Source organism: Peromyscus leucopus, chromosome 8b (genome assembly GCF_004664715.2).
Source record: "Peromyscus leucopus breed LL Stock chromosome 8b, UCI_PerLeu_2.1, whole genome shotgun sequence".
In the NCBI taxonomy this organism is placed as follows: domain Eukaryota; kingdom Metazoa; phylum Chordata; class Mammalia; order Rodentia; family Cricetidae; genus Peromyscus; species Peromyscus leucopus.
The window spans coordinates 55,759,248-55,775,356 of record NC_051086.1 but is presented as its reverse complement, the minus strand read 5'-3'; the positions used below and the strand labels follow the sequence as shown (position 1 = coordinate 55,775,356).

The window sequence follows — 16,109 nt, the reverse complement described above, 5'->3', positions numbered from 1 at the left end:
GGGAGATGACTTAGTGAGAGGCTGAAACAGGAGAATTGACAGGAGCTGCCAGGCCAGCTAGCCTGCCTTAGGCCACAAGAGAGACCTTGGTCAAACAAAGTGGAAGGCTCTCACTGGCATCTAAGGTTGTCCTGACTTCCAGGAATGTTCCATGCCATGCCAGTGCCTGTATTCTTACACTTTCATCTTTCATATCTCTCTCTCTCTCTCTCTCTCTCTCTCTCTCTCTCTCTCTCTCTCTCTCTCTCACACACACACACACACACACATATTTACTAACTAGAAAAAAATTGCATGTAACACACAGATCTTAACCACGTCATTTGAGGAGTTGTGACAAATCTGTTTCTTACCCAAACTCCTGTCTAGATGTAGCACACACGGTCATGCAGAAATTTCCCCTATCTCCTTCCCAGTCAGTGCCCTACCTTTAGGCAACACTGTGCTTTTCAGCCATGTTGACTAATAAAGAGGTTCGAGTAAGTACAACCTCTTGCTGGAGAATGTGTTTTTGTCTAGATCCTTCCAGTCAACATAGCATGTTATAGTCTACTGTTGCTTATTTCCTGTTGAAAATAGAAGCTTAGAACACTCTTCACCCACAAATTACTGAATCAGAACACAGATTTATTCTCTTATAGCTGGAGAGGTCATAAGGCTGGAGATGAGTCCTAAAAGAAGTGAAGGCGCTGTTTCTCTGGATGCTCCAGATGAGGGTCTATTCCGTGCAGTTCTCCCAGTTTGTACGGCTGCCTCCATTCCCCAGTCATGGCCTTGTTATCCAGGGTCTGTTTCTATGATCAGCCGCCTTTCCTCCTGTAGTCAGGCCTGCCTTTGCCTATTGTAGATACCTACAATCACATATACAGATTACTCTCCCCACCCATCTCATGATCTTCAAGTCCCCTCTGCAATGGAGGTAACACAGACTCCCAACTATTGATTGTAAACATCTTGGAGTCCAAATAACTGTACTAGTTAGCCCTCTCTCCTCCCCTCCTTACTCCCCTCCCTTTTTCTTCCTGAATAGTACTCCTTGGAATGTACATACCACATCTAATTTGCGTGTTTGCTGGTGGATCTATATTGGTTGTCTTCTAGTTTGGGACTATTCAGATAGATGGCTCAGTGGTTAAGAGCATTGTTGCTCTTGAAGAGTACCTGGGTTCATTCAGTTCCCAACACCCACATGATGGCTGACAGTAGGCTGTAACTCCAGTTCCTGGGGATCTGGATCTCTCTTCTGACCACTGAGGCCACGGCACACAATGTACACACAAGTGGATGGGCAAACACTTACATAAAGTAAAAGTAAATACATCTAAAAATTTATTTTTAAAAAGCAAATAATGAATCTAAAAGCAAGTGTGGTGACAGATTCCTGTCATCTGAAGCTGAGGCAGGAAGAGTTCTATCCTGGGGCTGGAGAGATGGCTCAGGTTAAGAGCACTGACTGCTTGCTCTTCCAGAGGTCCTGAGTTCAATTCCCAGCAACCATATGGTGGCTCACAACCATCTATAATGAGATCTGGTGCCCCCTCTGACCTGCAGTCATACATGCAGACAGAACACTGTATACATAATAAATAAATAAATCTTTTAAAAAAAAAAAAAAGAGAGAGAGAGATAGAGTTCTATCCTGGCTGACATATGAATCCCAGGCTAGCCTTGCTTACACACAGACCTTGTCTCTAAGAAATCTGCTGTAAGCATATTAATATGTAGTCTCTGTGTAGACCATCAGTTTTTATTTCTCTTGGATAAATACCTAAGAAGTAGACTTGCCAGGTCATGTGCTAGGTGTATCAAGCTTTATAAACACTTGCCAGACTGTTGCCAAGGAGGCCGACGTGCCCGCTCCTGTCTCCATTGAGTGCCCTTGCTTGCCTCCACACTGTCAGTCTTTTCCATTGTGTCCTCATAATGGATCTCGCAGGGGATTGGTGTCTCATGGTATTTCGGTTCCACCTTCTGCTACTATCTTTTAAGCTTTATTATTATTTTTAGTTATGGGTGTGTGCCTTCAGGGGTGGGAGGTGGGAGCGCACAAAGGTATTGGATTTCCCTCTAGAGCTAGATCTGCAAGTGGTTGGGAACTGCCAGATGTGCTGGGAACTGAACTCAGGTTCTCTGCAAGAGCAGTTTATGCTCTTAACTACTGAGCCATCTCTCCAGCTCCTCAATTTCTCTTTCACTTCCTTCTTTCCTTCCTTCCATTTTTTTTTTGGGGGGGGGGTGTTGTTTGTTTTTTTGTTTGAGACGTGTTTCTCTGTGTAACATCCCTGGCTATCATTGAACTTGCTTTGTGACCAGGCTGGCCTTGAACTCAGAGATCCACTTGTCTTTGCCTCCCCAGTGATGAACATTAAAGATGTTCGCCACCACCGCCTGGCAGTTTCTTTCTTGATGAATAATACTTTGAACCTTTTCAAGTGATTAGTAGCCAATGGTGTATAATTCTTTATGAGACATCCAAAATCTTTTTGTCTGCTTTTTAGTTGGGTTGCCCTTTTATTTTTTAATTATACAGATCATATGTATGTTATAGGCATAAGTTCTTATCAAATGTATGTTTTGGGTTGGTTTGTTTTGTTTTTTGTTTTTGTTTTTGTTTTGGTATTTTTCAGTGCTGAGGATTGAACCTAGGACTTTGCTTATGCTCAGCAGACACTGTACCTCTGAGCTCTCTTCTTAGCACTACCTTTTTGTTTTTTTAAAGTAACTGCTATGTTCACATAGTTGTCTGACTGGTGCTCATTGCTACTTTCTCAATTATAAAACATTTATTTTCACACACCCAAAACAACCCTCTGTATGTATCAGTGGTTACTTCCAACCCCCCCCCCACACACACCCACACACCACCACTTGGTGGCAGTCAGCACTCAAGTGGATGTGTTGGAGGTATGTGTTTCCTGTATGTAGCTTAACTACTTCCTCTCTCGATGATGTTAAAGTTTTAATTCTGATAAAACCGCAATCAACTTTGAATATCTTTTTTTTCTTTTTCTTTTTCTTTTTTTTTTTTTTTTTTTTTTTTGTGGCCTAGGGAAATTTTGCCTCACTGAGGTGAGAGGATGCTGTTTTCTTCTAGAAGCTTTATCGTTTGTTTGTTTGTTTTAGTTTTAATGTTTAGCATTATGGTCTATCTTAGATAAAAGTTTGTGGTTTGAGGAAAAGGCTGATGATATTCACTTCTTCTAGCTCCATCTGAAGAAAGACTTGCTTTTCTCTTCCACTTGTCAAACTCATACATTTACATTGTGGATGCAATTGCTAGGCTGCTGTCGCAGTTTGATTGGGAAGCGTTAATCAAATTCTGCTTGTCTCATGTTCGTCTTCCTCATGAAAGAGTAGATGTGGTTGAGCATTACATCTAATGGAACTTAAATTCAGTGCATATTATATTTGCCTAGAGATATGTAGGAAGTTGCAGGTAGATGCTTGATAACAGTTTATATCACATGGAATTATTTCAAGGTACAAAATTGTGTCATTGTTTTCTAAAAAGTATTCGCCATGTTAAATTTTGAAAGATGGGCCATCTAACAGAACGTGCATGTACTCTTTCTGTGTTTTCTGCATTTTGTTGTTACTCATGGTGACAAACTCTGGCTTCTACCTCATGGGCTAGCAGTTGAATTGTTCTTGTGGGTTTGGCTCATGTGGTCCTACCTGTACAGTACTTTCTCTTATACAGGCTAAACAACCATAAACAAAAATGCTGAGATGCAGTGTGCTTCCAGAGCCTTAAAGTACTGGACTTCCAATTCGAGATGCTCATTCAGTGAAGCTTGTACACATATCCCCAGATCTGAACAACTCGCACATCTGAAACATTTCTGGTCCCAAGTAATTAGAGATACTCAACCTGTAATGTACCTGTAATGTAATGTAAAAGAGTTCTCTCCTTTGCCCAGCTCTTGCTTGTGAACTCCCACGGCCTGTTCTAGCAGGCTACAGCTGTTTGTCAAGGTGTCTTAACTTTCCCAACTAAGCCCCTGGTTCATTGAGGCCTAGAGAATTTGTCAGTCAGTCTTGCCCCTATTATGGCTACTGAAGGTAAGCAAGGACCCTTCAAATGATTGTGTAGTCAGACAATGGGCATTTTACCATTTTTTGAGTTGGAGGCAGAGGAAGGGAATGTGTTTTACTGATGGTTTGGCCATGGAGCACAAAGTTAGGTTCTTTGCACACACCCACACAGACATACACATAATTGTATTTTTTAAAAGATCTTTTTAGAACACTAAGAACTGAAGTGAGTTTCCAACATCATGAGACCACTGTACGAATCTAGGCAGCATGCTTTTGGGCTCAGGTACATTACAGAACCAGACTTAGAGTGATCTTAGAGTGATGTGGTGTCTAGTCCTTTTCTCTCAGCTCTGTGAGTAACTGAAGATTGATTGTACTCAGTAGTGGTAACATTCTTTTTTTTTTTTTTTTTTTTTAAGATTTATTTATTTATTATGTATACAGCATGTATGACTGCAGGCCAGAAGAGGGCATCAGATCTTGTTACAGGTGGTTGTGAGCCACCATTTGGTTGCTGGGAATTGAACTCAGGTCCTCTGGAAGAGCAGTCAGTGCTCTTAACCTCTGAGCCATCTCTCCAGCCCAGTAGTGGTAACATTCTTACAAAAGCTGACCTTGGCAGTGTTTGTTCCTGACAGTGTGCGATCACCAGCATGGATGGGCATCAGAGAAAGTATCTTGCCTGAACAACTTTACTTGAGTGATGGGTTTCTTTCTTCCACTTGAAAGACATGTAAAATTACAAATCATCTGAAACTCAGGAGAGCTCTCAGGTCTGCAGGTTGTAGTTAATAAATTAATGTTTTGATTCTCATGCAGATTTTTTGCAACAGTGTCCAGAGGCAAGTTAGATCCGTTAATTAAGTGTTCAGGTCTGAGTGGCTTTCTTGTTCTTCAGTAATCAAAGCATTTAAAGGTTAAAAAACAAACTTCATGACTTCAGACTGCTTGACTGGCAGCTGGGTCCCAGTGAAATAGTGTCTCCTGAGGCCTTTCACAGACCGGGCAAGGAGTCTGGAGCTAGGGAGCAGTGCTTGTTTCTGAAGACTGATGTTTGGTTTCTCTATAACGTAAAAATTCGCCTTGTGTTTGAAGCCACTCTGCACCAAACCCGGCCTGTGTCTTAGTGTGTGAGGAAGATGCCTGTGACTTCCTCACAGTTCATTAGCTACTACCTCACTCTTGAGGGGGACACATTTTTGACATCAGTCATTTTATGCCTGTCCTTTCTAGACCAGAACAACCCAGCAGTAAGCGAAAGACCTTTGGCTCCCCATCCAATCAAGATCACTAAGACAGTAACTCCCAAGGATCCAGCTGTGAAAATCTTGTTAGAGAGGCCCTGCAATGCCAAGTAAGTGGCAGTACATTGTGATTTTTTTCTAGTTGGTGGCACTGAGTATAGTTAAATTCTTCATCCCTTTAGTTCCAACAGAAATTGTTTAGAGCAAGTGAGTTCTTGCAGACTCTGAGGAGTAAGTAAGACAGTGGTTCTGTGGTGGGCATTGAATACTTGCATTGTAAGGAAGCCTCCAGCACCTGGCGGCATTTAGCTGGCGTTCACACTGGCATATATGAGTTGTGCTGACACTTAGTGGGAGTTTTATGTCCTCCTGCTCCTGGGTCAGGAGCACCTGCAGTGTTGAGGATTAGTGTGATTGGAAGAGAAGTGGGCAGTGATGGTAGGAGGCTGAGTTTTGTTCAGTATGAGGGGACAAACCCTCGTGGTCCAGGAACAGCTCACCCTTGCTTACACTTGGATGCCTCCATCCTTCTTGTGTGTCCTCAGCTCACTGGATGAAAGTCTGGGAACAGAGGAGGAACCAGAGAAAAGAGAGGCCCCCTTTTCCTCCGTCGAAGATCTGCATCAGAAAGAAGGCCGAACTCCCCTCTTTGTCCCTCCAGGGATGCGGCACAGCATTGGTGATTACTGTAGTCAATTTGAGCAGTTCCTACGGATCATATCTCATGAGGCTGTAGGCTCCTTCAACCCATGGCTAATAGCTGAAAGGTCAGTAAAATTTCCGTGTCTCTCTTACAGGCCAAGGGCCAAATCCTAGACTTGAAGAGGAGCTGGAGAAAGGACTAGCTGAGGTCTTAATCATTGCTTTGGGGTTCCAGTGGCTGCTCATGGCTTGGCAAGCAGCCTCCTCTATGAACTGCTCTTCTTCTGATAGAGGAAGCCATGAAAACATCACGGGCTCTGCCACCTGGAGGAGCAGAGTGCCCTGCAGTTTCCTCTCAGGCAGACTGTCAGGCCAAGCTCAGGGAGCCTTAAAACGTTGTAACTGGGGGACTTAAAACACCAAGACTGTCTTTTCACAGTCTGGAGGCTGGGAGTTATCTAAGGTCCAAGTGTCTGGTGCGTGTCCCCTTCCTGCTCTGGCCTCTGTTGACAGATGTCCTCTATCCTCTGGGGGCACTGTTCCCATCATGAGGACTCTCCCTTGTGACCTCATTTGGACTTCATTGCCCTCCAGGCCCAGGCATCATATGGAATTAGGGCTTCATGTATGAACACAAATACTCAAGTCAGGGCTCAGTTCTTGATGCTGTTGTTGAGGTTTGCACTCCTTCAGAGAGCACAAGTGTTGCTGGGCAAGAAGTAGCCATTATCACGTCCTCATGTCGACACACACTGGCCTTGACAAGCAGCTAGCTTCTGACTGCACTAGTCCTCATTCACCTCTCTCCTGTACCTCCAAGGACCTCCTCCAAGTATTGCTTTAGTACAAGTGCAAGGTGGTGGTTGTCCTTGAGCAAAATAGTAGATTGCTTGTATCTTTCTTAAGTTTGAAACATGCTTATTTTCATTCTTGTATTATATATTTATGAGCTTTTGATATCCTGCACTGCTTCTTCTTAAGTTATTGGACCCCATGTGCTGCCCTGGGGCAAGGTGTACACTAAGAAAGAAGACCTAGGACTTCAGGGAACCTAGATTCCAACATTGGACATCCAAAAAAATGGCAAAGCCATTTCGAAAGAAATTGTGCTTGAGCATAGGAAGCAGCCAGTTTAGAATGGAAGAGAAAGACTAGACAGGTCAGGAAGGATGTTGCTCTGAGGCAGAGTGAAGAAAGTTGAAAGTAAACCCCATGCCATATGCCACCTGCTGTGCCAAGTGAATGAGAAGTGCCCTGTGTTTCCTTCATAGTTTAGTGGAGAAGCAGTGGTAGGAATATAGAGAGGGAAGCAGATACAAAGACTGGTCACTTCCAGAAACGACACATTTCTGCTTCCAGAAATGATACATGTGGTGATTTGAACCACCTCTCCCCTGAGGATAACTGTTAATAGAAAAGCTGGATTAAAAATAAATGTATACACTTGACAGCATCTAGGTACTAACTAGGTAATGAAGAATAACTAGGTCAGGATCATGGAGAAGACAGGTGCTCAGCCCACAGTATGGTACTGAATGGTTCACTCTGGATGAGAACATATCCACAGCCACCTTAGGTCAGAAGACAGAGGTTAGAATCCAGAGGTGCCATCTTACTGCCTTGTAAAGTTTCTTTACTTCATTGTTTGTGGTGCTGGTGTTGAATCCAGGACCTTGTATGTTCTAGGCCAGCCCTCTACTGCTGAGCTACATCCTCAGACCTTGTATTACTTCTGCTTGAGGCCTTGAAAGCTTGCGTTCTCTGCAAGTGCAGGCGACCTGGATGTATAGGTCTTCTTACGGACTGTACTCAATGCTACATCTTCTCAGTTGCCGATGTGACTCTGGATTCTCTTGTTCCCCAGGCTCCATATGTAAACAAACATGTATTTTCTCTGGAGGAAAATAATGTCATCACGGGAGACTTAATTTATTTCTATAATTTTCAAAAGCAGTGTCTAGTTTATAGTGAAAATAGCCAGATAAGAGAGAGAGACAGTAGTTAACAGCACTTCCACACCAGCTCCAAATAGTGAAGCTGTTTACAGACCCAAATAACTGCCTGTGTGGCCATAGAAATAAAAGACACAACTCAGAATTTTGCCAGAGGACTGGGAGCTCATCAAAATCCAAACATACATCCAATGATAAAAAATATACTTTCTGAAAGGAGGAATGTATTGGATAGGCTCAATAGTGAATTAGATACAACAGAAGAGATACTTGGAGGCTTGGAATGTGAAACAAAATTCAGATATCTCCAGAGTGGTATAGAAAGGCAATATTAAAGATGAAAAGTAAAGACAGGAAGATTGGGAACATAGAAGACCAAGCAGTATGGTCTAATATATGTGAGGTTATGGTCTTTGAAGGAGAGGAGAGGAAGAAAATTAGTCTGAAACAATATCCAGAGAGATAATGGCTGTCGTCTCCAAAGGAACAAGTCATGAAGACATAGGAAAGCAAAATGTAGGAAGTCTGAAAATATCCCTGTATATTTATTTATTAGTTATAGAGGGAAAATAGTGATAAGGAAGAAGCCTGACAGACATCACCACAACTGAGTGGTCAAAATCAGCAGTCATCAGTAAAGGGAAGAGCACCTAGGGGACACAGTAGCCCTCTTTGAAATCTGTTCCAGAAATATGTAGCTGACAATGATTGTAAGGGAATACTAGACAACCCCAGATACGAGGACAGTGTAAGAAAAAAAAAAGAACTTTACTCTCAAGAAATGTTATAGTCGTGAAAGGGAGACTGAGGAACTTATTTTAAATGAAAGTAGACTAAAGAAACATGACAACTAAATAGCTTAGATTGGATTCTGAAAGATAAAAAGTTTTAATGGCATTATTTGGATGATCGGCAAGGTTTGAATAAAGTCTGTAGGTAAGATTAGCTAATGGTTTATAGTGATGTTACTACAGCTGTCTGCACGGTGTCTTTTCCAGGACACACTGAAGTTCTTGAGGGATACCAGGTCTGCAGCATACTCTGCAACAGTTTTAAATGAAGAAGGCTGTGTATTGTGTGCGCATGCATATGTTTATATAGAGACATCTGGGATTTGGAGGACCTTGCCCTTTCCCACAGAGAAAGCATGCACCTTCACTGAGCTAGTGCTGGGCTGTGGCCAGGCCATTCATTTCCAGTCACCTCTAATGTCAGCATCTCAAGGGTGAGGGCCATTTGTCTTTTGGTGCTTTTGCAGGACTTGGGGATCTGGGTGCTACCATCTTAATATATGGGAGACCCAGGCTCCTCACCTTCTTTTTCTTCTCCAGAAGTGTCTTCACTCTTCGGGGCTTCTGGATCTCCACACAATTTCCAAGTTGATTTACTAGGTTTTCATGAATACTGAACAGTTCCGTGTTTGGCTGCCCACGCCTTCAGCTGTGTCCTTTGTCTTCCAGCTTTTCAGATGAGCTGGTAGATGAAGCCCTGGGGGCCGTGGCTGCGGAGCTGCAGGATGTGTGTGAAGACTATGCAGAAGCTGTATTCACCTCAGAGTTCCTAGAGGCTGCTGCATGAAAGCGGTCCAGGCAGGGCCCTCATATCTCTGGAGGAGAGACAGCACCACCCTGTGTCAGCCCATGGGGAACCTTTGTCCTCAGCTTCCCACTGAAGGGAAATGCCAGTGAGGTCATCCTCACTCTGTATTCTCTCCTTGTCTTAGCAGTGGTTCTGGAAGTTACACCAGGGTGGGTTATGTTTCTTAGTGCCTGAGGAACATGAGAGGATTATAATGAGACAATATTTTCAGAATGTGTAATTTTCCTGCTGAAATGGTGTGTTCATTCCTCTGACTCAGTTTGAAGATCAAAATGTTTTGAAAGGTAATGGATAAAGACATTTCACATACGAATCCCAGCTTCAGTTGAACCACAGGGGAGGGCCAATCATTGCTAACCCAAGTGCAGTCACTGTCTGCTCCCAGCACCTGGCTCCCGTGGTAAATGTGTTCCTCACATTGTCACTGGTGCTGTCCTGTGAGGACACCTGTCCCTACTGGGTGGCAACCAACATGGAATGCAGAGTGTAGTGATGCCACCAAGCCGCTGCTCAGCAGCAGTAGGAGTGGGCGGTCCAACACACGGGCCAAACACCTTCCCCAAGGGTTACTTCCTAGGGGATTTTTCACGTTTTCAGTTCCTTGGAGTCATTTATTGCTGTTTTGATACATGCAGGTGTGAAAAGCATTTCTCTGAATGCAGGAAATTTGAGGCTAGGAGAGGGCAGACCTTCCCCATGCCAGCTCACTCTCCCAGAGGGCAGAAGGTCCTCTCCACACCACAGAACATCCCATCTGAAGGAGGGAGCCAGGTGGGTGACTGGAAGACTTTTGGACTCTCCAGGGGACCGAAGATGCCCATATGGCCTTTTGAAGGCTCATAGGTCCTGGTGCTAAGATTTTCAGAAACTCTGAATTGAGAAAAAGAAGTGTGTATAAAAATAAGGCAACTGCCTGAAAAAAAGTTTGCCTGGGTCAGTTATTTACGTGAGGTTTGGGGAAAGAAATGGAAGAGCAGAGGGCAAGATGCGCCCGAGGACTCACGTGAGTCTGGCTACTGCAGATGCCCTAAGCAGCCTCCGTGATTGTTCTGAAGGTATCAGAAGTTCAGGTGATGAGTTAAGCTGCTTGGTCACACTTATTTGTACAAAACTGATTTCTGTTTAATGTTTTCTTGCTTAATGTTACATGACCTCAGAATGTAAAGGACATCTAGGGGTTTGTAGTCTTCAGTCTGGAGAGTTAAAGGTGCACTTGAGCCAGTAAAGCACTTGTCATTGGTAGTGTGAAGTCACTTGTGTGGCAGTTTTTACTGTGATGATTTAAAACAAAAATAAACTCAGCATTTTAAATTGTGATCATGTCTATTTGAAATAATTTACATCTCCTTTTTCCCACAGGCAATGTGAAAAGGGATTTACAGAAACCACTGAGAATACTTTTGTATTTGATATGAACATAGTGGACTATTTGCTACCTCAGAGAAAAACAAATGCTAATAAAACCTAACATTTATTGAGCACATACTAGAATATTGCTCTAAAGGTGTTCCCTGCACTAACTTAATGCTTGTGTACTCTGTATGAGACAGACACCATCATATCTCATTAGTAGATGAGAGCGGGAAGGGAGAAATTGGGCCAGCTAGTCTGTGTTCATGGAGTCACTCACTCCCAAGAAGATTACTGTGTCACTCAGTGCCTGCTCCTGCCTCTCCTTGTCTCTAGTGTCCTAGACACTGCTTCTGGAGCAGTGCCTTTGCTAAGTACTTCTTGCTGAGGCCTGTCCTTGCTGGTGACGTGCTGCGCCAGGTGACCACCACTAGTTCAGGTAGATGAACGAGCTTAACCTCTGCCTTGTGCCCAGGGCCTGCTTCATAGCCCAGATCCTTGTGGCTCTTGGCAGCCACAGTAAGACACAAAAGTAAACCACAAGAAGTTAAGAATTTGGAAATGAGAAGTGATCCTCTGACTTTAGATGCTCCTGCATACAGCCTTGCAGCCAGACCGCTAGAGGTTTTGCTTTGTGAAAAAGGGCTGAGCACATGTGAGTCATTCTCTAACTCCCTTCGGTTTTCTCAGGGCCTGTTGACAGCCTGTTTTAGAGAGCCATGCGTGAGTTGAGGATGTTTGTGTTGCCTAAGCTCCCCTAGTTTGCTGAGATGCTTGTGTGCTCTGTAGTGTTCCTTTCCGTAGGCCGGCTTTGACTGCCAGACTGTGTCTCACCTGTTTAGTCCTTGTCTCCAGTGAAGACTTAAGGGCAGGAATTCTTGTTGCTTGTTGCTCTGTAGGTTCATTTGAATTAATGTACCGGGGGTGGATCACACCCAGTACATTATCCACAGATAGGTGTTGGCTTTGTGTGACCCTGGCAGAAGGCCGTGACCCTGGCAGAAGGCCATCTAGGAGGGTGCACATTGGTCCCTAGAGTCTACTGATGTTGGCTTCCAACTCATTGTGGAGAACTTGTCTCCCTCTACCTAGACTGGGGGAGAGGGTGCCCCAGTTGCTCCTGGGCCTTAGTCAGGCTGCTCCTGTTAATTGGATGTGGGGCAGGCCCAGGGCTAGAGAACTGAGTGGGGTCCAGGTGGGAAGGTGACCCTACCCCTTCTTCTTGGTATGGTTGTCCTTCCTGTACCAGGGTGGTGTGCTGAAGGGGAACAAGGGTGATGAGAGAAAGTTCGCACCCTCCTCCCCGCACTAGGTCCAGGTGCCTGCCTCCCTGAACTGGGGAGCTCCAGCAGAGTGAGCAAAGGGAAGGGAGCAGGGCTGAGAGGGGACACAGTGGCCACAGGCTGCAGGTGGAAGAGCCCAAGTGAAGCAGAAGGACCACATTTAGAAGCTCCTGTGTCCTCTGAGTGCAGTTAGTGTGTTAGTTGACACTGGTAGGAACTGCCTGCAACAGCTGAAAACCAAGGTGTACCCTTACTGTGGCTCCTGGTCACCATGGAGGCACCCTTTGGAGCAGTGGTTCTCCACCTTCCTAACGCTGTGATTCTTTAATGCATTTTCTCATGTTTTGGTGACCCCCGACCATCACATTATTGTTGTTTCTAATATTGCTACTGTTATGAATCATAATGTTTTCCAACGGTCCTTTGGGGGTCGCAACCCATAGGTTGAGCACCACTACTTTGGAGGGCTCCTCTAAGCAAGCCCCTGCTTCTTTGGGCCCACGCAAAGCAGAAGGCAGCAGTGATCTAGCTGTATGTTCTTACCACTGCTGACCTCTCAGCTGGTGCTAGAGCTGTTTCTAGTCAGTGTCAACATGGGTGTGTATTTCAGTAGCCAACAGTGTGGGCCTGGGTTGGAGGGGCTCCTGTCGGGCATGCTGTATGTTTACTCTTGGTCCTTAGTAAGGACCCCTCCAAAGCTAGCCTTGCTTGCTGACACCTGTGAGCAGCCCATCTTCTCCCATGGGAGTGCTGTGCCGAGTCCCCTCTCTAGCCTGCCAGGCCTCTATCCTCTAACACAGGCTTTCAGCAGTCCACCCAGGACCTTGTGTGTGTCTTCAGTCCAGCCAGAGCTTGCACACACCCTATTAGGTGTCCCCCTTGCCACTGCCCTTCCTAGAATACTGAGTGTGCGCAGTCTGCCTCACTGGCCCTTCCTCCCCACCCCCCATCAGCGTCTCATGTATCCCCAACCAAGAATGGCCCCGGAGAAGACCTTAGCATCTCTCCCTTCAGGAGCTCCTGACCTTGCTGCAGTCTCCTGCCAGGGCACTTGTGCACAGGCCACCACAACAAGAGCCAGCCTCTTCCTGGTAGAACCATCCGTTTCCCTGGCCCTGGGTCCTACAGCTTTGGTCTCTCCCTTTCCCGCTCCAATACCATGAAGTCCTCTGTGAGGAGCCTCCGAAGTCCTGCCCTGTGGTTTCTGAAGCGCCTTTACACTATCCGCAGGCCAGCCATGAAGCATCATGGCGGCTTCTGGGGGCAGGGCTGAGAAGCCGGCTGCTCATCATCGTTTGTGCTCTGACAGCCCTTCTGTTACACCACACCCCTCCCTGCTCCCAGGCACTGTGGCCCCTCGCTGTCACTGCAGCCCTCCACCCTGTCCCCTTCTGCGTTTGCTCTTTGGGTTTCATACCTACACTTGCCAGGCGCCCTCCCCTACCCCCATCTCTGTCCTAGTCCCTGCCTCCATCCCCAGGATTTATGCTCCTCAGCTTTTCCCAAGTGTCCTCCCCCGCCCCTCCACGTGTCCACTCCTCTGACTTCCTGGTCTTGGTGAGGTCTCCTAAGACCTCTCATTCATGGGCTCCAAGTCACTAGAAGGCTGTACTGAGAAGCCCCATGTATGTATGCTTCTGCCCCCCCAGCTTGGGTGGAGCCTTCAGCCCCCCCAGTCTGCCTCTCAGCGCCTGAGAGTTCATGGGCATGGGGAAATCCAAGGAGCTTCTGGCTCAGGAATCTGTGTTCCAGGGGGGCAAGAGTACTCAAGTCCTCAGGCTCCCCAAGTCTAAGCTACATTTGACCTAGAAAAACCTGGCAAACACTGGTTACTCAGGTGCACACAGGAAGCAGGGACCGTGGAGACGGGCCAGCGACTAGAATGTTTGCAGAATTCTTCAGAGTTCTTCAGGACCCTTAAGACCTCCCAGGAGAACCACAGCTCCAAGGTACTCTGAGAGATCAGAAGGTTTTCATCATCACCGATACCTAATGGAGTTATCCAGAGCAAGAGCGACTGTACGTGCGCTTGGGCTTACCACCAGCTCATATCTACCCTGTCTTAAAACTCCTAGGTGTCTTTCGATATATGCTGTGCTCTCCCTGGGTCATAGAACAGCCCCTTGTGTACCAGTAGTAGTTCAGGTGGTTGAAATCCCCTGTGACTCCCATACCTTAGTTTGCTCATCTGTAATGTGGACAAAAAAATGATACCTGCCCAAGGTTATTGTGAAGATTAGAGGATATGGCCATGAAGACAGAGACCAGCACGTGGCTGTAAGTTCTGATATTTAGTCACTGTTAGGTTTTTTACAGAACCTGTTAGGAGAGAGCCTTGGCATGCACCAAGCAGCCGGGCTCCGAATGTGCTCCTGGCCTCTTACGTCGCTTTTTTCTGCTCACTGTCCTATGAGGATCCTTGCCGTGTCCTTCCATCTGGACACCTGGTGGTGCTTCTCTAGCTTTGTCTTTTTCTGTCCTGGGCAGCACATCTGGGGCCTGTCCAGCTGCTCTGCTGTCCTGCCTTAGATCCACACCTTGTCTAGGCCCTCAGGTTCACCAGAACTTTCTAAACTGGATCACAGCCTTATGCAGTAGATGCAGTATCAGTTGTCCCATTTTACAGATGGGAAAATCGAAGCTTATGGACTTGATTAGGGCCAACTAGACAGAGTGACAAAGCCAGAAGCATCAATCTTCATCTTTCACCTCCAGTTCCAGTTTCCATTTCATCACAGTTGTGTGGATGCCAGGGTCCAGGGAAGGGGACTGCAGTATTTCAAGCCAGGCTTGGTGACAGCTGTTTTGTGATTGGAAAATCTCCACCTCACGTGGCTTCAGTTTCATCTGTAGAATGGGTTAATACTCTCCATCTCTGTGTTAGTGTGAGAATCAAATGAGCTGGTAGAATGATGGCACTTGGCCGCACCCAGGTGATGGAGTGACTTGACTGTCGGTGCGCTTACAGAGGCCAGCTTCAGGCAAGGTCCAGCCTAAGTGAGAAAGTAGGGGACAACGGAGGCAGATTAAGATGGAGAGGATGAAAAGGGTGCCAGCAGCTAGACTAGAATATGGGCTCTGTGGCAGGCTGCCTCAAAATGATCTATGGCCCAGTCGCCTTCATCTGCTCAGAACCAAGCACAGTGGCAGTCATACAGCAGGGCCACAGTAACTACTCGCTCCCACTAAAAATGAAGACTGCGCTTGGATTTGACAGCTAGTGGATCTAAGAGTCGTCTACTTGAGAGCTCAGTGGATAGCATGCTTGCTCAGTGGGGAGCATGCTCAAAGCCTCGGGTTCAGTCCCCAGCACCAAATAAACAGCACATTGGTGCACATCTGTAATCCCAGCACAGAGGAGCTGGAGACAGGGGGACCAGAAATTCAAAGTCCCACATGGAGCCACATGGGTACCAACAGCCCAGTTAGCATTCACGGCACCAAGACCTTCATCTTTCCAAGATGGGCCCTGGCCTGTCTCATTGGCATTGGCCACTTCCAGTCATGAGACACATTCCCATCTAATCCCTCTGCTCTGATTGGTCAGGTCAGAGACACCCATCCTCTAGAACAGAGGATGGCTCACCGCTCAGGCTGGACCTTGCCTGAATGCTGGCCTCTGTAAGTGTACTGACAGTACAAGTCACTCCATCACCTGGGTGCAGCCAAGTGCTATCATTCTACCACCTCATTTGATTCTCACACTAACACATGGACTGCACCTGGGTGGGAAACGTAGACAGGAGGAATTGATGGTAGCCAAGCAAACACAGCCAGGAAACGTGAATGAAGCGTGCTAGCTCCCTGGTGGAGGTTATAGCCCAGGCACTTGGCACAGGAAGACCCAAGGTTCAGTTCCCAACACAGAAGCAAAACAAACACACCATTGTCTCTAGATGAGGTAGCAACACATCGCAACTTGTGCTAATGTGAAAGTTCACTGTGTATATAGAAACAACAAAGTGGGCAGGATGGAAACGGGGCTGAAGCAAAAGGAAGAA

At 46.1% G+C, this 16,109-nt stretch overlaps 1 protein-coding gene across 8 annotated transcripts in view; it reads left to right on the top strand.

Annotated features, from left to right (window-relative positions):
- Nucleotides 1-10,792, top strand: part of Kiaa0753 (KIAA0753 ortholog) — a 52,121-nt gene extending 41,329 nt beyond the window's left edge. For 4 of the 8 annotated variants that reach the window (XM_037201116.1, XM_028888725.2, XM_037201118.1 and 1 more), the window contains exons 17-19: nt 5,272-5,392; nt 5,828-6,049; nt 9,337-10,792. In XM_037201116.1, the coding sequence (XP_037057011.1) occupies nt 5,272-5,392; nt 5,828-6,049; nt 9,337-9,454 (461 nt within the window). In that variant the 3' untranslated portion in view covers nt 9,455-10,792. The other 4 variants (XM_037201121.1, XM_037201120.1, XM_037201119.1 and 1 more) reach the window with 3 other exon arrangements.
- The last annotated feature ends 5,317 nt before the right edge of the window (nt 10,793-16,109 follow it).